The sequence below is a fragment of the Stegostoma tigrinum genome, chromosome 23 (assembly GCF_030684315.1).
Source record: "Stegostoma tigrinum isolate sSteTig4 chromosome 23, sSteTig4.hap1, whole genome shotgun sequence".
Lineage (NCBI taxonomy): Eukaryota > Metazoa > Chordata > Chondrichthyes > Orectolobiformes > Stegostomatidae > Stegostoma > Stegostoma tigrinum.
The window spans coordinates 51,070,013-51,095,858 of NC_081376.1; the positions used below are offsets into that span (position 1 = coordinate 51,070,013).

At 38.7% G+C, this 25,846-nt stretch overlaps 1 protein-coding gene across 3 annotated transcripts in view; it reads right to left on the bottom strand.

Annotated features, from left to right (window-relative positions):
- snx29 (sorting nexin 29) overlaps positions 1-25,846 on the bottom strand; it is a 443,022-nt gene that overhangs the window by 398,757 nt on the left and 18,419 nt on the right. For all 3 annotated transcript variants that reach the window (XM_059654177.1, XM_059654176.1, XM_059654178.1), the window contains exons 2-5: positions 23,544-23,608; positions 19,912-19,964; positions 17,109-17,233; positions 57-237 (exon numbers count right to left, since the gene is read on the bottom strand). In XM_059654177.1, coding sequence (XP_059510160.1) covers positions 57-237; positions 17,109-17,233; positions 19,912-19,964; positions 23,544-23,608 — 424 coding nt within the window. The remainder of the gene's footprint in view (positions 1-56; positions 238-17,108; positions 17,234-19,911; positions 19,965-23,543; positions 23,609-25,846) is intronic.

Here is a 25,846-nt window from a genome sequence, read left to right on the forward strand (position 1 = left end):
TCAAAACTTCAGCAGATACACAAGTTAAAAGCAACAACTTTTCAACCATTTATTACCTTAGAAGATTTGCATCAGCAAGAAGCATATGCATATAACGTTCAAGTGAATGTTCATTGAGTGCAGATCGAAGCCAGGCTCTGCCCCGTCCTATATCTGTAGTGATATTCTTTAAAGAATAGTATCGTTGCAGTTCATGTTTATTCAGATGTTCTTTCACATAATACCAAAACACAGGGTCTGAAAAGAAAAGCACATTTATTTTTAAATCACTTTCTGATAAATCAATGATGAAAAATTAACTATGCCTACTATAGTGCATGATGATTGGTTTTTGTCTTTCAGTGTACTGTGAAAGAGTGAAGAATTTTGCTAAAAACAAATGATGCACTTTGTTTTGATCCATAAGAGCTACCTCCAGCACAAATCAGTTTCAACCCTGAATGCATGCCTAGGAAATCTACCACCTCAAAGCCGAGATCATTATTTTCAGAGCAATACAGACACAGCCGGCAGGTTCCCAGGCTTCTGTGGATTTTGTCTTTATGTAAGCTTGACTGACCGTTCCACTGGAATTTGAAATATCAATTTTCTGTGCTCTGTTCAAACTTTAAAAATATGTCTCAACCTGTCTTATTTCAACCACGTAGTCAGTTTGAAGCCAAATAAAGATATGTTAAGGTCAGAAAAACTCTATGGAAGGACAACAGCAAACCATCTAAGATTAATATTGCAACAAATCAAACTTACATTGACATTTTGAGCAACAGACAGAAACGTTGCCAATTTTCTATCATTCCAAGGAAGTATATATTATGGGGCCAGAATTTTTTAATGCTGTAACTGTCCATTATATGTAGTCAAAAATGTGAGAAAATAAGTGGTTGTAGATTACTTCACATTCTTATTCTGTTTCATAGAAAGGATAATGTTGTTTATGACAAGAACATTACACAAAAAATGTAAGTAGTATTAAAAGAAAGAAACAAAAAACCCAAAAGAACGGCAGATGCTGGAAATTTGAAACAGAAACAGAAATTGCTGCAAAGTCTTAGTAGGTCTGACAGAACAGTTCTGAAGGAGGGTCACTGGACCCAAATCATTAACTCTGATTGTTTTCCACAGGGGCTGTCAGATCTGCTGGAATTTTCCAACAATTTGCCTTTATACAAGCACTTTTCATACGCTTAGGATATCCCAAAATACTATTGCACATTTGGCAAACACTAACATTCTGTAATGTTCTAAATTCAAAATTTTAAAATCTTTCACACACAATATTCACAAAACTAGATCTCTCATGACAATGTAAATGATAATCTAGGACTAACTATGAATTTTGATGCTTACAATGACTTAAATGCAGCAGAAATCTAAAATGTTTTGACCAGTGAGCTAACAGTCATTGCCTGAAGGTAAAGGCATTCTTAATGTTCTCTAATGCTCAAAGTAACAGCCTCTCAGTTTATAAATTTAGTACTTGTAAATGTATTTATTTGCTACTTCACACAATTTTCTTTGGCTGCAGGTAATATTGTTCCCTTTTCTTAGCTTCATTCCAAGTCATCCATTTCAAAAAATATTATCGGAAATCACACAAACCCAGATTATAGTCTGACAGATTTATTTGAAATCACATGCTTTCGGAGTGCTGCTCCTTCGTCAGGTGAAGTCTTGTTGTTGGGGGAGCAGTGTCCCAAAAGCTTGTGATTTCAAATAAATCTGAAACTATCACCTGATGTCATGTGACTTCTGACTTTGTCCACCCCAATCCAACACTGGCACCTCCCACAAAAAAAAGATAGTTGTTAAACTCTAACTATGGTGCTTATGGTGTCTTAAAACACAGATACTTGATTTTCTTAGAAACTTCTGACTGACAGTTAGTTAAAATGAAAAAATATCCCACCCACTTCCAAAGGAAGATTTTTTCTTGTCTTCAATGATCAATGGCTGATCAAAGGGTAATTTGCTATGGTCCAGGTATGGCTGGCTGCTTCCAATCTCAACCTCTGCTCAATGTAAATCAGGCCTCCTCGGCAACACCAAAAAGATCTTCATTCATAACATGAGCAATGTTTAATCTCAGTAAAAAGCATAAGCTGTCTGGAAAATTCGAACAAGGACATCATTTTCTTTTTCACACCAACACTTTCTCATTAGTTTCAGCTTCTACAGGTTAATTCCAGAGAAACAGGATGAAATCTAAAAGCCCAATGGTACCCTTTATCTCTCTCTCTCTCTCACTCACACACAAATACAAAGATAAATGCAAATAAACGAAAACAGCAACTTGAGGAAAATCTCAACGTTTATGCAGACAGAAAAAGAGACAGTTGAAGTTTTGAGTCCAATATGATTTCCTCAAGACTAAAAGAATAACCATATTGGACTTGAAACATTAACTGTTTCTTTCTCCACAAACAAAAAAGAACCTGTTCTCATGCAGAAATTCCAGTATACACAAGAAATTTACAATGCATAAGAAATTCCAGAATGAAAGGATGACCTGTTTGATGAAATAACCATGCAGCCCTCACCGAAATTAGCCAATTTCATTGTTACATTTGGTGATTCTTCTCAAATTTATGCTGTCACATTGCATTATTTCTAGTAATATATACTGATGATGAAAAGGAGTACACAAGCATTGAATAACGTTTGGGGCAATTCTTTGGTTTGATGGTAATTGTTTCTTCACCCATGTTGGCTTTCAGAATAAACAGAAGAATACACACTCAGCAGTTACCTAATTAACTATTTTTTCCATTGATGGTTATCCACTGAATAAATCTGCTTTATATTTGCTAACATTTACTTTTCTCAGTAAAGCAATTACAGAACACCGGCTTCTCATTCATAGAATCACAGGATCCACTGAGTCTGGAAGCAGGCCATTCAGCCCATTAAGTCCACACCAACCTTGTAAACAGCAGGCCACCCTCCCGACCCTATTCCTATAACCTTACATTTCCCATGGCTAATCCACCCTGCCTGCAGATCACGGACACTATGGACAATTTTAAATGGCCAATCCGCCTACTCAGCACATCTTTGGACTGTGGAATGAAAGCAGGGCACCCGGAAGAAACACATGCAAATACAGGGAGAATATGCCAACTCCATACAAACAGTTGCCAAAGAATGGACTTGAACCTGGATCCCTGGCACTGTGAGGTAGCAGTGCTAACTACTGAGTCACTGTGGTGCCCACTGGTTGTGAAACTTTCAAATATTCCCTGGTGATGATGTTGTTCATTTCTAATTTAGTCAATAATACCTCATTTCAACAAACTGCTACTTTTTTTTTGCCTAGCATGTCAGGACAAACCCTAAAATCTGACAGTTTCAGATGCAAAATGACAAATACATGCCAGATGCACAAATCGCCTATTCAAGAAATGAGTTAATTGATAGCACTGATTCCTGTCACATCATATCGTACACACACCACTTCCTTTCATCTGTTGAAGGCAGTTTACTCATGGCTCAACAAATGCTCACCCAGCCACTCACCAATTTTCATTCCTGCATTCATTGGAAGGAGAAATCTAAAACTGGGGAGGAAAAAAAAAACCAAAATCATGCATCCTAACCGATTTCAGTTCTCATTTTTGGTTTAAATTGCCTTACTCGGAAACTGTACTCTGTGAGATGAGAACTTATTGCCTGTGATGCAAAGTTTTTAAAACCCAAAACTCCATGAATTTGAAGCACCCTCAAAACCTCTCTTGAAAACTGACAAGGCAAGCATTCATTGCCTACCCCTAATTGCTCTAAACAGCCCACTTCACTTCCTTCACAGTAAATGGACATTCTTTTGGGCACAGCGTACTCAACCAACATTTTGAGAGATCCTAAGAAACTGATGAGTTTTCACGCTGTAATTTGGAGGCACAAAATAACGCAGAAAAAAGAGGAAGCAGTGTCACTGCAACTTACTTGTCTTTGGATCAGTAACAATTAAACATTTTAAGAATCTCGGCACACCTAATTGAAAAGGAGTTTTCGCTCATTTGAAAACTAGACTGCACACAGAACTGCAGCTTTCATGTGCCAATTATGGAACAGACAAATCTAGCAGACATAAAACCTGACTGTTGTTACAATTATGAGGTTGAGCAGATGATTATATTTTGGGACCATGGCTTTAAATTGCGAGTAGACAAAGACAGTCATGTAATCTATTCTGCATGGTTTGATTATGAAGGATTATTGAAGGTTTCATATTATTTTAATTTGAAGATGATGCAAAGTGTTTACAATTGGAGACAGTGGCCATCTTCTCTGAGTTTATCACAACTAGAATCTGTGACAACAACATCCCAGAAATGTGTTAGCAAATTGTTCTCAATGACACTAAGCTATCCAGTTACTTCTAAAAGCATTGTGACCTAAAATCGCCAATCAGTATTTCTACATAAATTAACTACCTCATTAGAGACAGTAGGAAATGTCGATACTGGAGAATCTAAGATAACAAGTTGCAGAACTGGATGAACACAGCAGGCCAAGCAGCAGAGGAACAGGAAGACTGACATTTTGGGCCTGGGCCCTTCTTCAGAAAAGAAGGGTCCAGACCAGAAACGTCAGCTTTCCTGCTCCTTTGATGCTGCCTGGCCTGCTGTGTTCATCCAGCTCTACACCCTGTTAACTACCTAGTTGAAGTGTTTCATGTTGCCATGAGAAAAGAGGGCAGAAGAAGCTACTTTTGACCATGGATTACAGACTTCCCATAGCCAGCAGATATTCTACATGATCATGGAGAAAAAGGCTGCTTGCTGCAATAGCCAAATACTGGAGGGAGGCATCTTGCAACCATTTAAAGATTCCAGAAGATTTGTTCAACGGGAAATCCTTCTGGTTGTCCAAGGTCAATGATCTCAGCAGCAAGCTGTTGCTGCAGGAGTACCTCCAGGTGGTGTCCTCGGCTCAACCATTTTCAGCTGTACCAGAAGGAAGAAAAATCATTGATCAGGCATGAGGTGGATTTAGGGGATTCACTGCAAAGTGGGGCAAACACTTGAAGACAGTCACTCTGAATTACTACTGGGAAGAGCAGAGATGTGGAAAATCATTGGAAGCTGGAACAATTTTTTAGCTTTGTTAAAGGGCTATCAAACCATGCACTGGGTGAAAACAACATAATGGGAACATCACTTTCCATAAGTCAAGCATAAACTGTCTACAAAAAGAAAGCAGAACTTACTTAGAACATTTTGTTTTAATTATATTTTCAAGTAAATATTTTAGAACTCAAAATCTTTACTGGCTATTTTTTCTAGTAATAAATGAAATTCCTAATCTCTAACTAAATATTATTGGTCTCTACAAGGATTACAAAACCATGCATATATTCAAATCAGAAATGTGATGCTTAATCCAGAAATTTTAATATTCTTGCAGATTTTATTTTTCCATATTTATTATCAGAAAGTTACTTCAAACAAAATCAATTTTCATGAAATTCCAAAGGCACTCAATGGCCACGTCAAGTTAAATAAACTGTGAAAATAATGGAAATTCCTTCTTCAACCACTACCAGAGAAACTGGTAACTTTACCAGAGGTGAAAATGTTTCTTAGTTAAAATGAATCATATCATTAGCAGTGGTCAGGATACAGACAGTAATGATATTAGAAATGTACACGACCAAAAAATATGCAGTGTTTTAATCATAGGAACTTAGAGGAAACAAATGAAAGTAATTCTGACTAAAACGTAGTTTAAAAAATGAACTATTCATCCCTTTGCAAGGTAAATCTCATAACCATACATTTGGTTAATTAACACTTTGGGCATATCAGTGAATTTTAATTTTGCACTCTCTCCAGTCAACCTTAAACAGAAACTTAAATTTTTCTTTGTGTTTAGTACAAGGAATTTGCCTGCATTTTACTCATTAAAATTAGTAACTGATTAATAGCACAAAACAAGTTACAGTGAGATCTTACACAGTGAAGCTAAACATTACTTGTCTTTTGGGGAGGAGATGGACTTGTGGCGTTACCGCGCATCTATTAATCCAGAAACGCAAATAATGTTCTCGGTACTTGTTTGAATGGTACCATGGAGATGAAGAAGTTTGAATTCAATAAAAATCTAGAATTAAGAGCCTAAAGATCATCTTGAAACTTTTGCCGATATCAGAAAAACCCATCTGATTCACTAATGTCCTTTACGGAAGGAAACTGCCATCCCCACTTGGTCTGGCTTACCCTATGACTCCAGACCCACAGCAATGTGGTTGACTCTTAACTGCCCACTGGGCAATTAGGGATGGGCAGTAAATGCTGGCCCAAAATCGCAGGAATGAATTAAAAAGAAAACCGTACTTGAAATACACATTACTCTTCAATATTTCTTCTCCTGGTCCCAAATAAGGGAATGCAGGAAATGCTTAGGATGGCAGTAAAGAAAATTAGTCCCTTCTGAACATACTTTCACTAGAACACCATACCATTAGTCTATGTAGCAGTTCTTAGGAATCACCAACATGACAAAGAGATAAAATAACTGATCAGTGCCGTAAGTTTAATTTCTCTGTAAACTCCGTAAGGTTATATTTCTGCCAAAAGTAATCAGTGGAATGATTATTCTATAGCGTTGGCAACTTCGCACAGCCCAAAAAAGGAGTATTTGATCGAGTCCCCTACAATCCTGAGGCAGAACTGGATAGAAACTCAAAAACACATAACAAAACTACAAGGCTGTGTTAGGATCTTCAGTTAGCCTTGCCTATTTAAGATAATTGCTAAAATTAAAAACATAATTAAATGCATGGAATAGAAAACATTACATTAATGGACAACTCTACGGCACAACTGTCGAGTAAGAAATTAGACCACTTAGACTGGATTGTCATAATGAACAGGTCATTAGGATGCCACTGGAAAACAAATAAATTACAACAGGCCAATATGACCAATGAAACCTCTGAAATTAATTCAGGGACGAGATGAAAGGCTATTATAAAACCTGTGACTAGGAACAGCCTAAGGTGAGATAAGGAAAATGATGCCAGGATCTGATTGATCAAGGACGCGGGTATCTCACAATGCACCAGAAATTTATGACAGGTGAATAGTATGACAGGCAACATCATACACCCTGGTTTAATCAAGACTTAATGCCTTTTTGGGTACCTCAAAATAAAGTGAATCCTTATCAGGCCATAAGGCACTTCCAAGAATCTGTCCAGACCCACACCATGATTCAGGGAGCAAAGTAAAACGCTTTTGGAAACCTCAGCGTAATTTGGATGTGGAGAGGAACTCACAAAGCTTCAATCTGATACCTCTGAGTAATTCAAGGAATCAAATAGACTTCTGATGCTGAGAAAACTCAGTTCTGAGGAAGTGTCACTGGTCCCAAAATGTTGACTCATTTCTCTCCATAGATGCTGCCAGACCTACTGAACTTTTCCAGCAATGTCTGCTTTTGTTTCTAATTTCCAGCTTTGGCAGTATTGTTGGTTTTCATCTGTAAGATGCATAAAGTCACTTAATAAATAAGCTCGTTCTTTGAAGTGCTCAAAACTGGCTGAATATATGTAACTGTGGCATAAAATAAATATACAATAGTTGTAAAATCCAAGTACAGGAAGTGCTGGAAATCCAAAGTAGAAACAGGCCTTTCTGGAAAGTACATTCTCAAGCCAAACAACAAATGAGGTACAGAAGGAAGCATAAAGTAATTGATTTTAACAGGCAAATTTAACATTGCATTTTCAGATCAAAAGGATTTGTATTAGCATCACAACATAATTAATATTATGATTTTTTTAAAATACTTCTCATTTTATACTTCATCTTTCAATACTGAGAATGTTTAATGAAATAGTGTGTTCCAATGTCTCACCACTATAAACATTTCCAGAGAGCAAATCTATGACTCATTTGATTCGTGGTTCTGTAATGTACATTTATATCATGCGTTTGCGCATGTTCACATGCACATTCACACATTCCCACCTCTGTGCATGAAACTTTGCATCAGCTTTTTATTGATGTAGTCATGCAAACGGTAATCATGCACACACATGAATGCACAACCCACACTAACGCACGACTTAATTTCCTGGAAATGCTAGCTCACACTGAACAATGAAATGGAGAAATTGTGACATAATGCTTAACTGAGAATTACTGACACACTGCCTTCAGCAATGCTGCCTCCCAACAGCTCAAACAATGACATTTTTTTTAAATCGCCAAACTAAAATGTCAATCAATGGCTTGCCCACATCACTAAAATGTGTCATCCAAGTTAGAACTGAAGTGCTGCATGAGAGACCATGCTGAGTTTCAATTGGGCGACGTATTTTGCAATACTTCAATAGTGACTAAACCGAAAACTTTAACAAACTTAATTGGCTGAAAAACACATTGACATGTTCTGATGTTATGAAAAACATGGCATCAGTTCAATTTCTTTCTTGCAACCTCAATACTTCATTGTAAAACCACATTTATCCAACTGCTGACTGTAAAATTTTACAGGACTGTACAAACAAAGCAAGGGTGATGTGAGAAAACAAAAACTTTGTTCACACAGAGAATGGAATAATAGATCACAGAATCCCTACAGGGGGAACAGGCCCTTCAGCCCAACAAGTCTACACTGAACCTCAGAGCTTCCCACCCAGGCCCATGCCCCTGTAACCCACCTAACCTACAAATCCCTGAACACTATGGCCGATTTAGCATGGCCAATTCACCTAACCTGCACATCTTTGGTCTGTGGGAGGAAACCAAAGCAGACGCCGGGAGAACATGCAAACTCCACACAGACAGTCGCCCGCGAGTGGAATCGAACCCAGGTTGCTGGCACTGTGAGGCACCACTCCTAACCAATGAACCACCGTTAGGGTATGGAAACGTATTGCCTGGAAATATGGAGGAGGCAGGTTCAATTGAGGCATTCAATATGGAACTGAATGACTTTTTTGGATAGAAATCATGTGCAGGGAAATGGGGAAAAGGCAGAAGATTGACATAAGGTAATAGAACATATGCAGGCATGTCGGGTCAAATGACTTCCTTCTATGTAACAATTCTGAGATCTTACTTATACGCTGAAGCAATTCATAATTTGAATTGTTATGACATGCCTCAGCATTACAGAATTTGAATATCAGTTTTTAAGCAAGTGCAGTTTCTTGAAGATTTTCCTCTCGCGCTCATCTGGACAATTTACAAAGAAACCGATGTAAAGGTGAAACAACCTTTATAATCCACGATAGTAGAGTGCTCACTGATTGGCAAGAGATCTCTCAATGGTAGAGGCATTGCCATGGAGAATGAACCAGTTAACAATGACTGACCTTAAACTATCAAACTTTATAGAAATTTTAAACCGATCCCGATGGGTCATGGTACTGAAGCAGGTGCATTGTATGTTACTGCTCTCTCTGTCTGCAAAGAATAGGGGTCTGTAAATTATTAATGCAAGGGTATAACTCTGCCAGCTTAAATAACAATCCTGAATTGGTTAGCATGATCTTTTGCAGAGTCAGGATTGTCCAATTAGAACATCGGAGCAGTAGGCCCGTAAGCGCTTTGAGCCTGCACCGCGACTCAATGTGGTCATGGCTGATCATCCAACTCAGTCCCCTGTTCCTGCGTTCTCCCCTTTTAATCCATTTAGCCTGAAGAACTCCAACACCTCCTTGAAAAAAAGTTTTGGGCTCAATTGCTTTCTGTGGCTCAGACTTCCAGTGGGTCATCACTCTCCAACTGTAGAAATTTGTAAATCGGGTCAGTTCTACTCTCTTATCCTTCGGTTGTGACTCCTGGTCCTGGACTCTGCTGTCATCAGGAATGTTCTTAGAATTTTACAGATTTCTATGAAATCTCCATTCTTTACCTCATTTATTTCAAAGTAATGGTGGTACATAGCTACTTTCCAATTCATGGGAATGGCTGCGCTATCTATGGAATCTTGAAAGATGACCACAAATGCATCCATCATTTCAAGGGCCACTTCCTCAAGTGCTCTGGGATGTGGATTATTGGGTATTTATTAAATATTAATGCCATCACTATCCCAAACACCATTTCCGTTATAATACTGATTTCCTTCAGTTCCTCTCTCTCGAGACACTGCATTCACTAACATTTTATGCATGTGGGTTGTGCCCACTGTGAAGACAGAACCAAAATACATGTTGAATTGGTCTGCCATCTTCTTGTTCTGCATTATAACTTCCCCTGTTTTGGATTCTGAAAGACACACTTTTGTCTTGATCTTTTATTTTTCTTCTCATACCTATAAAAATTTTTACAATCAGTTTGCATACTGCCTGCAAGTTTACTGTTGGGCTATTTTTTTCCCCTCAATCATCCCTTTGCTGAAATCTAAATTGATCCCAACACTCAGGTCAGCCACGTTTTCTCATATCTGTTACATTTTTCAGTCAATTTGCAGGCCCCTTCCTTGGATCTAATACTACACCCAATTCCCTTGTTGGTCATGGTTGGACCACCTTTCCCAACAAGAATTAAAAATGGTTGCAGTTTCTCCATGCAATCTACTCACTCTTCCCCAAGGAACCTGCGCAGTTCTATTTCCAATTAGACAGTAGGAACTGCAGATGCTGGAGAATCTGAGATAACAAGGTGTAGAGCTGGATGACACAGCAGGCCAAGCAGCATCAGAGCAGGAAAGCTGACATTTAGGGGCTAGACCTATTTTCTGAAAAAACGTCAGCTTTCCTGCTCCTCTGATGCTGCTTGGCCTTCTGCATTCACCCAGCTCTACACTTTGATATCTATTTCCAATTACTTTTTTCTCACTCCAAAATACCAAGTCTAGGATCGCCTGCTCTGTCATTGGTTCCTCAACATTTTGATGCAGAAAATTATCTCATACACACTCCACGAATTTCTTCTCTACAGCACTGTTACTGGTTTGACTTACCCAGTCTCGATGCGGATTAAATTTGCCCATAATTCCAACTGTATCTTTGTGGCTTACGTCTCTAAATTCCTGTTAATATCTTCCCTAACATCACCACTGCAGTTTGGGGATTTGTGTAACCCCCAATTATCATTTTCTACCCCATGGTGTTTCTAAGCTTTACCCGTACAGATCTCAAACCATACAAACCTCATGAGAAGCTTGTACCTTTTCTCACTAGTGTGTTAATGTCCTTTTTAACCAGCAATGCTTTCTCACCTCCTTGTCAGTATTATTAAAAACTGCATACCCCTATATTCAGTTCCTATCCCTAGCTACCCTGCAGCTACATCTCTGTAATCGAAACTATATCATACCCATTTATATCATTTGTGCAACTAATTCATCCTTTATTGCAAAGGGAATGATGTTTGACACAATCTGCCAGACTTAACTCTTCAGCTTGCAGCGCAAGCCAATCTTTTTTCAGAAAGACTTACGCACTGCTAAGTTGACTTGATCTAAGTCAATTCAAGGAGGAAGGAATGTGAAAATAATAAGGTAATTATACTAGGGGGCTACAAGTACCCCTGTAATAGGGTAATTATAGGAGGAGTTTCAACCACCCCAGTATCAACTTAGATAATCATAGTATAATGGATGTCGAGGAGTAAAATTTCTTCAAATATGCGCAGGAGAGTTTTTTTTAAAATATCCTACAAAGGGATGGTGCAGTGTTGGACCTACATCTGTGAACTGAAGCCGGAGTTGTCGAATGTAACAATACTGCAGCATTTTAGTGATAGCTACCAGAACACAATTCATTTTAAGTTTAGAAGCATACAAATGATACAGTATAGGAGGCAGCTATTTGGCCCACCTTATCCAAGCTGACCCAAAAATACTCAGTTGCTGTTTCTAATCTCATCTTCTTGCACAAAGTCCATAGCCCTGCAGTTTGCAGCACTTAGGGTGCAGATCCAGGGAATTTTTGAACGAGTTTAGGGACTCTGCCTCAACCGCCACTCAGAGCCAATTCCAGACACCCACCATTCTTTACGTAAAAATGTTTTTGCTCACATTCCCTCTAATTCTTCTGCCACTTAGCTTGAATCGATGACCCTTGGTTTTTGGACTGTCAAGAAAAACAGGTTCCTCCTGTCTACTCTATCTCTACCCCTCACAAAGCTGTTGCCAGACCTGCTGAACTTTTCCAGCGATTTCTGTTGCTGTTTTTGATTGACAGCATCTGCAGTTCTTTTGGGTTTTTCTTAAATAAAAAAGTCAAGACCTGGCCAAAACAGACTGACAGCAGCTACTTGAGAGGGAAATATACAGTAAAACAGTGGGAAGCATTCACAAAGGTACTGAGAGGAGCACAGACCCAACAGGTTCCCTATTGCGTGCAATGTAGGAGTAACAAACCCAGAGAACCTAAAAAGGTCAAGGAATATTCAGGACTGGAAGAAACACATTACAGGTACAAAAGGAAGCATGGACTATGAAGTTCTTCAGTAGATTTATATATAAGAAATGAGGAGGTATTGGTGGATTTAAAAGTGGACAAATCACCAAGTCTGGATGAAATACATCCCAGGCTGCTAGGAAACATGGAAGGAAATTACAGCAGCCCTGACCCAAACTTTTAAAACCATCTCGAGCCACAGGGGAGGAGCTAGAGGACTGAAAGTCAAGGAGGGTTTAAAGACAGATCAGGGAACAACAGACCAGTAAGATTAACGACTGGTCGAGAAATTAATGGAGAGAATCATGAAGAAGAAAATTAATCTTTCTCAGGAGGCAAGGTTTGGTCCAGGATAGTCAGCATGGCTTTGTCAGAGGTAGGTCAAGCCTGACAAATTTGGTGGAATTTTGAGGAGCTGCGTAAGTACATGGTTGAGGATAGACAGTTGATGTAGATTTTTGCATTTCACCAAAGCCTCTGACAAGGTCCCACGTGGGAAACTGATAAAGAAGGTTAAGCTCACGGTATCTAGGGGAACTTGGCATGTTGGATCCAAAACTGGCTCAGCGAGGGGAGACGGACGGTGATTGTAGAAGGCTGTTGTGTTACTGGAACCCAGTTTGGTGGTACAGCATAAGGATCAGTGGGTTACCCAGGTCACTTACAGTTTGTGGTATTCATGAATGACGTAGATGAAAATGTGGTGGTGGTGGTGGTGGATGTGGATGGAGTTTGCAGGGGGTGATAGCCAAATTTGTGGATGACAAACACTAGTTGGACTGTTCACTGTGATGAGGAAGGCGTTAGGTTAAAGCAGGATATAAACCAATTGGTCAAACAGGCAGATCAGTGGCAGGTGGAAATTTAACCCTGATAAATGTGAATTGATGTACTTTGAAAGGAAGAATGAGATATGGGAGTACTCAATGGATGGCAGGACATGAGGGACAGAGGGATCTTGGGGAGTTCGTCCACAGATCGAAGGCAGCAGGGCAGATTGATAGGGTCATTAAGAAAGCATAAGGGATGTTTGCCTTTTATCAGTTTTGGCACAGATTATAAGAACAGAGCAGTAATGTTGGAGCTATACAGGACTTTGATTAGGTCACAGCTGGAGTACTGTATGCAGTACTGGTCTCCACATTATGGGAAGCATGTGATTGCACTGCAGGGAGTACACAAGAGATTCACCAGTATTGCCTTGGATGGAGCATTTCAGGTATAAAGAGAGGCTGGATAAGTTCAGGATTTTTCTTTAGAGAACAGAAGGCCAAGGAGGGACTTGACTAGGTGCATAAGATTGAGGAGCATAGACAGGGTGAATAGAAAGCAGTTGTTCCTCCTTAATTGAATGATCAATGATAAGGGGACACAATTTTTAAGTGATAGGCAGGTGGCTTAAAGAAATGCAGTAGACAGTGGGTGTCTGCCTGGGAGGGTATTTAAAGTGGGGAAACCTCTCAGCCTTTAAAAAGTACTTGGATGAGCACCTGAAATAAGTATCATGATATTCATGGACATGTTAATACACGAAAGTGGGACCAGCCTAAGAAAGGGTATATTTTTGGCAGTGCAGATCGATTGGCCGAATGGACTGTTCGGTACTGTATGGTTTTGAGACTCCTATGGTTTTATAACTGGGAGAGAAAGAAATTATTCCCAATTATTGTCAAGTTATTACTAAGGGACACAGTGTATGATTTGGAGCCAGGCATTTCATAACAGGTGATAAAAGTGTGATGCTGCCTACTGCATAAGGCAGATGCTGACTATTCTTTAATTTTAAAATTGAGACTAATGGATTATTATCCCAAGATATTAAGGATATGAGCAAAGGCAAATACACAAAGTTAGGTCAAAGATCACCCACGACCTAACTGAATGGCAGATCAGGTTTGAGGGTTCATGTCAATACCTCTCCTTATTTTAACAACTAAAATGTACCTGGTGCAATAAACCACACGAATCCATGAAACTTTGAACAAATTTTATTTCTAATTAATTGCTGGAAATCCACTTTGTACCCAATTGCGCTTTAAGAGCTCTTAAATACATGCAGTCAAAACATATTTACAATTGTGAATAAGACAGAAAAAATTCCCATATACAAGGAAGGGAATATCAAAAATCAGACTGCAGATAATGGCCTTACTATTTCGATGCTACTGAAGTAGCACTTTTCTCCAAAATATAAGCATTCCCTTTTTTTTGGCATTGACATCAATCTTTACACAAGTCAATAATTTCCAAGTAAAAGGTTTTGTCAGCAGTAATCACAGAGGGTTTTAAGCAACACTGAGTAAGGTGACCAGAGTCTAATAGAAGGCCTTTTCAACCTGAAATCTTTAAATCAAAGAAAACTATATTGAGAACTCAGGAAAAATGTTGTGTAATACTTTTAACTGTATCATCTTTGGTAGAAGCACTGCTATTTTATAAGCTTTATTTACAAAATATTGCGGTTTTAAGTTGCATCACTTGTTAGTGAAAATAGTTCCTAATCCTGGATAGAAAACTGGCTGCGAGTTAGAGTTAAGGTAAAAAGTGACACATTTAAGTCCTGATGGACTTGACCCTCTGGCTAGTGAGATAGTCGTTGTACTTGTTTTTAATTTTCCAACATTTCCCAGATTTAGAGAAGGCTACTATTTTCCATTCTAATGGAAATGTCACTGCTTTGTTCAAAATGAAAGCAAGACAGAAACCAGGAAACCACTGAATTGTAAGCTTGTTACCTGTCATAGGGAAAATGTTAAAAGTTACTATTAAAGACTTTGAAAAGTTAAAGACAATCAGGTGAAGTCAACACGCTTTTATGAGCTTTGCTGTGCTTTTCTTCAAGGGAAATCACACAACCATTTTACTAGTGTTCTTTGAACAAGTAAAGATGGTGTGAATCCCCTTTGATGGGCTGCACTTGGATTTCCAGATGACATTTGATAAGATGCCCTCTCCAAAGTAACTGGGGAAAATGGAAGCTTGTCATGAATGGGGTAATACTGTGGCATGAACAGAAAATTGGCATGTTAACAAGAAACAGAGACTGGGCATAAATGGGTCATTTCTGACAAGGAAGATGTAATGAGCAGTGTAGCATGGGAGTCAGTACTAGGACCTCAACCTTTCACAATTTGTTTAAATAACCTGCATGTCGGGACCTAAGGAATTGTTGCTAACTTTGCTGATGACAGAAATAGGTATGAAAATAATTTGTGAAAAGGAAACAAAAAGGCCACCAAGAGATAAATGGGTTAAATATGTGGGCAAAGGTCTGGCAAATGGAGTACAATGCGGCAATTGCGCAACTTGCTATTTTCACAGGAATAACTAAAAAACATTATCTAAATGGTGAGAGATCACTGAGCTCAGAGATGCAGACAAATCTCAATGAGCCAATGTCCTATTTCATGAACAGGTGATGCGCAGGTCTAAGTATCACAAAATGAGAAGGTTATATTTCGGTTACACAGGGCATTGATAAGACCCCATCTGGAGTACTACGTACACTACTGGTGTCCTTATTTAATGAAGGAAGTGCATTGGGGGCAGTTCAGAAAAGGTTTATTGGACTAATATCTGGAACTGTGATGTTATTTTATGACGACAAGCTGGGCTTGTATTCGGTGCAATTTAAAAGAGAGACAGGTGACTTGATGGAACAATCACAAACTTGAAAGGTCTTGATGGTCTGGATATAGAAAGGATTTTTGCAGAAGTAGGAGTCACTGTTTAAAGAAATGAAACTGGAACGATCACGTGGCATCGACCTCAGCACCAGAAAAGGCTAAGGCAGAAACAGCCCTGTCAACCATGCAAAGTCCTCCTCAAAAACTGGGGCTTAGTGCCAAGATTAGGAAAGCTATCTCACTGACTAGTCAAGCAACAACCTGACACGGTCATACTCAGAAAATCATACCTTACAAACAATGTCCCAGACACCACCATCACCATCCCTGGAATGAATTCACGAATCAAAACAATATAATGTCTTCACTGGCACTCTCCCAAGTTATATACACATCATGAACTAAGTTAATAATCAAAGAAAACAAGTAAACCCAATTATTTTAATGATGTGACACAACCTAGATCTAAGTCCACACATCAGATGAACTTAAGCTCTACAATCAGCATTTCACAAATACCTACAATGTCAAATCAGAAACATTAAAATTCATTATAAGCAATGAGATGTCAATGAAAATCAGCTTGGTGCTTTCACTCAACACTTTAGCCATCTTTAGTTTAAGTGGAATTCATCAAGCTGTCAGCTGATCTCTTCAGACTATCCTTGTTCTCACTCCAGTATCCTGATTCGTTAAAAGTGTGCTTGCCACTTACAAGTCAGAGGATACTTGTGTTCCACACACATGACTGTACCTGCCCAGAGAAGTGCCGCAAATGAAACCCCACCTAAAAGGTCAAAGAGCTACAATCAAGTTACTAAAGAACCGGATGGGGCTTACAGCCATGTTGAGAACTAACTTATTGGCTCCCTGCAAATCTGCATACAAGAACAATATGGACCTTACCACATTTGTACCTTTATGAAGAAATCTAATTTTGGCAATTTTAGCTTAAACACAAAATAACTTGAGAACTATTAAAGCAGATATTTGTTCAAAATTTCTAACAATATCATATTGAAGCATTTAAAAAATTATGTTTACATAGCCCAAAGGCCAATTCAATGGTGAAAACATTTAAATTAAAAATGGAAGCCTGATGGTTGCTTTTATTCAATTACCTGTTTCAGTTTTATTGGCAAATCCTGCTGCCTGTTTGATAGCAGCTGCTGTAAGAGCTAATCCTCTGCTTCTCCGTAAACCGTGTTGTAACACAGTCTCAAACTGAGCACACAGGCAGATAACCCTGTTAATACAACAAGTAAAATCTATGATAAAATAATTTGCTTAGAGGCAAAACCTTTAAAAGCTCCATTTTTGTTGAAGACGACACCAGCTGAAACTTGAGGTGTAAAAGTAATTTGCAAGAAATGTCGTTCTTTGAGAAAGAGCAGGGAACATATTGGCACAGACATAATGGGCTGAAGGGCTTGTTCGTGTGCTAACCTGTCTATTCTATGTTACTAAAAACATCAATACATTCGGTTTAGAAAATATTTAAACAATGAGCTCAAATTTGAGGAGTCAGGAAAGAACACATTGTGATTCAAACATAAAATTCAGGTACAAAATAAATTGCATAAGATCATCCATTCAGTGCTCTCTGATTAGCACGACTCTTAAAAACCAGGACAAAGAAGGCTACTTTGCACAACTATAACAAATCAAAGCTTTGATCAGGGCTGTTGAGGTGGAATAAGGTTTGACCAAAAAAAGACACAACAAATTGACTTGTATTTGTGTTACCACAATTATAGATAGAATTGACACAGTTTATCAGATGGGTGGGACAATCTGTGTTCATTATAAAAGGGACATTCATGTAGCATGTAAAAACTGTTAACTTGCATTATTTTAAATCATGGAGCTCCAAACAACCTTCCCTAACTTTAGTCTAAGATGTCCAAATGTACTTAAAAAACAATTATAGTCAGGCTTACAACTAGTTGCACTGTTCTAGCACCATGGACATTTTAATGCTTCACATTAAAGAAATGCACAAACACATGAGGAAATTATTTTCTAATGAAGTGAAATTATAAACTGAATTCTGAAACTACAATAGCGTAGCCTACACCACTAAAAAGTTTTAAATCAAATAAGAATTGTTCCAATTATTTCAACTTTAAATTTTGCATTTGTTCCTGAAAAAATAATGTTACTTTGTGATCAAAACACTCTTCGTTGGTCTTTAGCTTCTGGCATAGCAAGGGAGCCAGTGATTCTTTTGCCTTACCCTCAGCCTCCATACACAGGCCTAAGTAATAAATTAGTATTCATTCAGTCTGCAACTACATACTTCCAGTTTAAGTACATACTGAAAAATCTAAATGTTCCAATGTTTGTTTTTTCAATCACTGTGCAATCAAAATACACATAGTTTCATAAAGTATGTCGCTGTATTTTCTGGAGAATGCAACCAAAAAAATGTTATTTTCCTGAAAATAGCCATTCAATAGTTACAATTAAGTCTAGAATGCCCCTTTTTTCTCGTGAGCACAGACGTCCCAACAATCAGACAGATCACGTCAACTCTACAAGTGTTGGCAATACAAATAGAGATAGTAGGAACTGCCGATGCTGGAGAATCTGAGATAACACGGTGTGAAGCTGGATGAACACAGCAGGCCAAGCAGCAGAGGAGCAGGAAAGCTTGACGTTCGGGTTGAGACCCTACTTCAGAATACAAATAATACAAATACAAGTCAGTTTGTTGAGCCTTTTCTGGTCAAACCTTATACCTGAGCTCCCAACTCAACAGCATTGATCAAAGTTCTGTTTTATTACAATTCTGCAAAGTAGTTTATTCTTCATTGGTTTTTAAGAAACATGCTTATCAGACAGCACCAAATGGACCATGCTGCACAATTTTTCAAAATGGGGTCTCCTCTGAGAAATTCAAAATTGCAAAACATACTCAAATGTAACAATCACCCAGCAAAAGCAGGCTGACAAACAAACACAACATCAGGTTTTAGGGTTAGCAAGAACTGCAGATGCTGGAGCCAGAGACAACACTGTACGGAGCGAGAGGAACACAGCAGGGCAGGCAACAGAGGAGCAGGAAATTTGACCATTCAGGTCAGGGGCTTTTTTCAGATTTTCTGAGGAAGGATTCTGACCCAGAATGTTAACTTTCCTGCTCCTCTGATGCTACCTGGCCTGCTGTGTTCCTCCAGCTCCATACTATCAGATTTTGGGTTTGTATTTTGGACAGTTCCACGTCAAGGAGGTTTGCAAGATGGATTTATTTCAGTCTGGTTTAAAGGTTGACCTGATTTCTAAAATTCAAATGGACATGTGAAATTGAGAAACTGCAAAAACATCAACCCCATAATAAAATGAACTGCCTTATCATGTACAGAAAAAGATCACAGCAAAAATTAATATAACGAGGAAGGAAAAAAACGTGAATTTTTACAGCGCCTTTCACAATCCTACAATTGCGTATACCAAGGTCTTCCACACACTGTTGCCTAATTAATCACCGAATGTTGAGTTGAAGGATAAGCATTGGGGAGGACACTGGGAGTGTGCCCATGCCTTTATTTTAAAATACTGTCATAGCAAGTCCATTGATAGGACAGTTAGGCCCTCAGTCCAATGTGTTACCTAAAAGATATCTCCAAAAAATACAACAAATAATGAACTAAACCTAGATCACACACTCAACTCAAGCATGGCTTGAACTCAAGATCTTTGGGCTCACAGCCAACACTAGGGACAGTGGCTTGAAGTCTATATAACAACTTACAAACAAGTTTTAAAAGTACTTTCTACGACTGAAAATATACTTCCTCAATACTAATAACTAGAACAAGTAAATTCTGCAAATCTACAAGGAAGACAAAAACGTTGGCAATATAACCATACAAACCGAGATAAATAATCACCAAGTCAAGAAGAAAGTAGTGTTTCTCTTACCGACTATCAGTGTCTGATGCAATTTCTTTTCTTCCTCCAAAGCGAATTTGGCACTATATTTGAAAAAGGAAGGGGATGACAAATCATAAATGCTGCAAAGAGCTTCAATTAATATAAACAGGAGGTTTTTTACTTCTAAGAAGCTTATTACAATAGTACCAATTAATTATCATTCAATTGTTTCAATATCTGAAAGGTTGGTTTTAGTACTATAGCATTCAGCCAAATCATATCCTTAAATTGACTCGACAACTTGATGTATCACATTCTACCATTGCAATGAACACACAATGAGAGAAACGTTATCCAGTAAATGCCCCTAAAACAGAAACTTATTGTTAAACTTCAACATGTGGCCAATCATCCAAACCTCCTGAGAATTGGAAACTGCAAATTTGAATAATAAAGAATGGAAGCAGAAGCAAGAGAACAACGGCTAGGAGCAAAGAGAGAAAAAAATCTCTCAATGCAGATAGATTCTGTGGAACAAAAATGGAAAGGCATGATCAAGCCGTTCTCTCAGTCTATAATCATATCTGGAGGGCTGACAGCCTTATATTACAATACCAGGTTTGAAACTGAGATTTTCTGTGGTCACCTCGGAAACAACAGTGAGGGAGTGATGTGGCAGAAGAAATTGTTCCGAAGTTGAAGCAATGCACCAATAAACAATGTTAACAGATCAGGCGGCTTAGGAACAATACCAAACTTAATTCAGGTGAAATAGGAGGGTCTCCACAATTAAATTATTTAAGGTCTTTTCCAAACAATTCTGCACAAGTTGAAGAATATGCCTAAAGACTAACTGAAACCATGCAAAATATAACATTAGCAATCATAAAATTCAGCACATCAAAAAAAGTTGACAGTAATTGAGCACAGTATCATAATGAGCAAAGCAATAGTCACTGTGGTCACAATTACAAGGGCAGGTAAAAGGCAAGGAATTCTTGGTATTTAACTCACTTCTGGACTCCACAAAGCCTATCAACCAGTGACAAGGCACATGTCAGGACTTCGGAAGTGTGACAATATGCTCACCATTTGCTTGGATGAGACGTGTTCCAGCAATACTCAAGACTAAGTAGACCTCTTGACTGGCTTCGCACAGGTACACTGACCATTCACTTACTCCACCCCAATTCACAGTGGCAGCAGTGTCTACCATCTATGGGATGTACCTAACAACTCACCAAGGCTTCTTTGGCAGCACCTTTCAAATTGGTGACAACTGCCTCCAAGAAGGATAAGGAAATGTGCCGCATGGGAACACCATCACCTGCAAGCTTCCTTCCAAGGCACACGCCATCCTGATTTGGAATTTTATTGCTGTTCCTTCAGTCACTGGGGGCTAACCTTACAACACTTTTTCTAACAGGACTGCAGGGGTACATACACCAAACAGATTGCAGCAATTCAAGAAGGCAGCTCACCATCTTTTCCAAGGACAACTGGTGTGGGCAAAAAAAAAGGCAGCAATTATACACTAAAACAATAAAGTGTTTGGGTTCCATCAGGATCATGGCTCCATGTCTCATTAAAGCTTTGGTATGAATATGAACAAAGAGGTAAATTTAAGAAGGGGACATGGGAGTTCTGCCCTTAACATTAAAGGTAGCAGTTCAGTAGCTGTGGCATCAAAGAGCCCTGGCAAAATTGGAGGCAGTGAGAACCAGGGGTAAAACTCTCCAATGGTTAGAATCTTATTTGACACAACAGAAGATGTTTGTGGTTTGTGGAGGCCAATCATCTCAGTTCCAGGACAATGCTGTTCCTTAAGGTCCAAACCCCAAGTCCAACCACTCCAGTTGTTCCATCATGATCTTCCTCCCTTCATTAGATTACAAGTTAGGACGCTCACAGATGACTGCACAATGTTCAGTCACATTGATGACTCCTCAGACACTGTGTCAACATGCAGGAAGACGTGGGTAACATTCAAGCTTTAGCTGAGAAATGACAAGAAAAGTACATGCCAAACAATCATCTTCAACAAGACAAAATCTAATGACAGCCCCTTGACATTCACTAACATTACAACTGCTGAATTCCCCACTATAAACAATCTAGCAGTTAGCACTGACCAGAAACTGAACTGAATCAGCCACATAAATACCACAGTTACGAACACAGGTAAGTGGCTGGAAATTCTGAACTGAGTAACTCATCTACCAGTTCCCAAAACCCATTCATTATCTGCAAGGCACAAGTCAGCAGTGTGAAAGAATATTCTTCACTTAGCTGGAGGAGGTTGGCTCCAACAACACAAAACAGTGAACACTATTCAATACGAAATGGACCCCTTCGATTGGCAACCATCCATCAACTTGAACACTCTCCTAGCTAGGAGATAGAGATGCTACCCACTAAGTTACAAAACATCCTTCAGTTGTATTAACAGTATCTTAGATGATCAGAATTGTTTTGCTATTTCATCATACAATAAAGATCAATTCGTCACAATACGAGTGATTCAAAGTAATCCTTTGAAACACTACTATCCCAAAAGTTTTAAGCAGTTGAAATCAATAAAATCAGGATTCACATTACAATCTAAATGTGATTAGAACCTAATTCTTTTACAAACATAAAAGAATTTTAAAAATCCAACATTCTATGAACAGCACTCTGAACGAAGCATAAAAATGTTATTTATGCTCTCACAAGAGGAAGTGACCCAATAATTTAGTTAGCTAATTATTTTTGTACGTGTATACAAATGCATGCAAATCGATTTAGCAATAAATATGCACTATTTTAAGTTGCTCTAATGAATGTGGCATTTTGTGGAAAAGACAAAGTTCTTAAAACAAAAGCGTCTTGGACTTCTACATAAAAAAAATTCCACTATCTTAAAGTGACATTTCAGAAGTACTTGAAAAATACTTTTCTATGAGCAAGTGAAAATACTCTAATTTTCCTCCAATACAAGAATTACGTACTGTACTGTAACCACGAACTCAGTCACTGAAAAGTACTCATCCGAATTACAACTGAAGCAGATTTTAACACAGTTCCAAAGAGAATTAAAATTCAGAAGATTTCAAAAGCCTGCAAATAACAGTTTTGGATAAGCTTCTTTTAACAAAAACAGTCAAAATATTTGTGAAAAAGTAAAGTGAAATGTGGACTTTTATTAGAAATTATATAAAAGTATGCATTCTGGCAAAGTTGCATGGTTGCAAATGTGGAAGCTTTAATATAATGAACTGCATGACAGTAATGGAATAATTCAACAGTTTACTGTTTTATACACACATGAAAGGTAGCGTTGAAACTTATTAGTGGACTTTCTTAAGGAGTAGTCAAGAATTTCCACTTTGAATGAATGCAAATCATGCCTAGATTACCAATTAAGCTAATTTTGGTTAGGTTTCAACTAAATCTCAATTGCAAATTGCCTTCTGTAAACTCTTCAACGAATCAGCATTTCAGAATTTAGAACGTGAGACAGTCTGCACCTGTGAGAGTTGATCTTTTCTCCTCCTGTGAAATATTAACACAGGTGTTTCACTAGAAATACTGACTGACCAACTGAGCATTTCCAGTATTTTCTGGACTTATTAACCTGAAAAGTACTTTCTGGCTTATGAACGAACATTATTGTAAAGATGAGCAGAAAGTTTATTTACCTGCTTAACAGCATCAAGAAGTCTTTCAAGCAGAGACTGCCTCCTACAGTCATTTTGTTGGGACACTGAAATTAAATTCAATGCTCAAAATTAAATGCAAAGCATTTTACACGCATTGTGTTATAGAATCACAGAATGACTACAGCATTAAAACAAAACCTAAGTGAGCATTTCATTTCACCATTCTTCATTTGTCAATTACATTGGATTGGTATCCTTTATTTCCCAACATGATTAGATTAGATTCCCTACAGTGTGGAAACAGGCCCCTCGGCCCAACAAGTCCACACTGCCCCATGCAGCATCCCACCCAGACCCATCCCCCTATAACCGAAACACCCCTGAACACTACGGGCAATTTAGCATGGCTGATCCACCTAGCCTGCACATCTTTGGATGGTGGGAGGAAACCAGAGCACCCAGGGGACACTCATGTAGACACGGGAAGAATATGCAAACTCCGCACAGACAGTCGCCCGAAGCTAGAATTGAACTGTGAGGCTGCAGTGCTGACCACTGTGCCACCGTTCCACCCTAATGAGAGAGAACTTTTTTTCCAAACTATTCTGATGACAACCCTCATGTTTGTAAAGACCTTAATCAAATTTCCTCACAGCCTTCTATTCCCTAAAAAAAAATCAGACCTTATTGCTCCAATCAATTCACATAACTGATGGTTCTCATTTTTTGAACCATTCTTGTTAACCTTTCCTACATCTTTGTTAGCGTCTTCACATCCTTTCAAAACAGCAGGGCATGGAATTGGACACAATAGTGAAGGTCGAACCAGTGTTTTCTGCAAGTTTATCAAAACTACTTTGCTTTTGTACTGTGTATCCATATTTATAAGGTCCAGGATCCAGTACCCTTCATCACCTGTTTCCCATCTAGTCCTGATATCTTCTAAGATCTGTATACACATACCCCAGGCCCCTTTGCTTCTACACCCTGTTTAGAATTGTACCTTATATTACAAAGTGCTTCTTGTCTTTCTTTCCAAAATTATTGACTTCATGTTTGTCTGCATCACATTTCATCTGCCACCTGTGCATTCATTTCAAAAATCTGCATCCTTATGAAATCTTTCTTTTGCTGGGGTGCTTCAGGATTGAGGATGGTCTGCATGATTTACGGCTCTGCCATATGGTGTGCAGATGAGGTGTTTGGAATTTTATGTCTTTTCCACAACACCTCAACCTCATCTCCTTGTGCTCCTGACAAAGCCCTTCAGTGTGTTCAGTATCTTTCTGAGTAAACCTTCTCTATTTTGGTTCATCTCAAGCCAGGGTTTCCCAGACTTCGGTGAGGAAGTTTGATTACTTCAGGCATGTTTTGAGAATATCCCTGAAGCATGTTCCCCATTTCCCATGGAGCCTCCTGCCATGGCTGAGTAGGACAGCTCTTTTGAGAGTCATTTGAAAGGCAATACCAATCTACATGATTACCATCTCATGGCTGGGTATACTGGGTTGGTAGAGGGCACTGCTATTGCAGCACCACTCTTGCCACCAGATTTGAAGGATTTTGTAAAAGCACCTCTTACAGTACTTCTCCAATGTTTTGAGATGCCTGCCAGAAGATGTCCAAGTTTCTAAAACATACAGGAGTGCAAGGATCACTGTTGCACAGTAATCCATTATTTTAGCATTTGGAGATTAGGATCTCCATTCCAAGACCATCTTCTCAAGTTTAACCCTACATACAATACACATTACAGATTCGGGCAGCATAGTGGTTAACACTGTTGTGTCACAGTGCCAATGACCTGGGTTCAATTCCACCCTTGGGTGGCTGTCTGTGTGGGCTTCCTCCCACAGTCCAAAGATGTGCAGGTTAGGTGGATTGCCCATGCTAAATTGCCCACAGTGTTCAGGGATGCGTAGATGTAGGTGGGTGGGATGCTCTGTGGGTTGGTGTGGACTTGTTGGGCTGAAGGGCCTGTTTACACACTGCAGGTATGCTATAAAAGAAATTCCAGTGTTAAAGTTTTGTATCACCTACATTTATAAAAAAAAATTGGTCTCTACATCCCCAAATGTATAACATTGATGTTATATATAATGATGTCAAATGAATATGTAATAAACATTCTGAAAAAAACCTAATTCTTCATTGTCCCTGTTCTTCAAGGGATCACATATATAATAGTAACTGCAGTAAACAACGTTAGATGCAGCACACAGATACTTTTGTGCTGCTAGGTAAGCCACAAAATAAATACAGACCTTTCTTTTTGACATGTTATGGAAGTTAAACAGTATTTTTGCTATGTTCTTTGGCTCACAGTAAGCAATGCCTCGGGG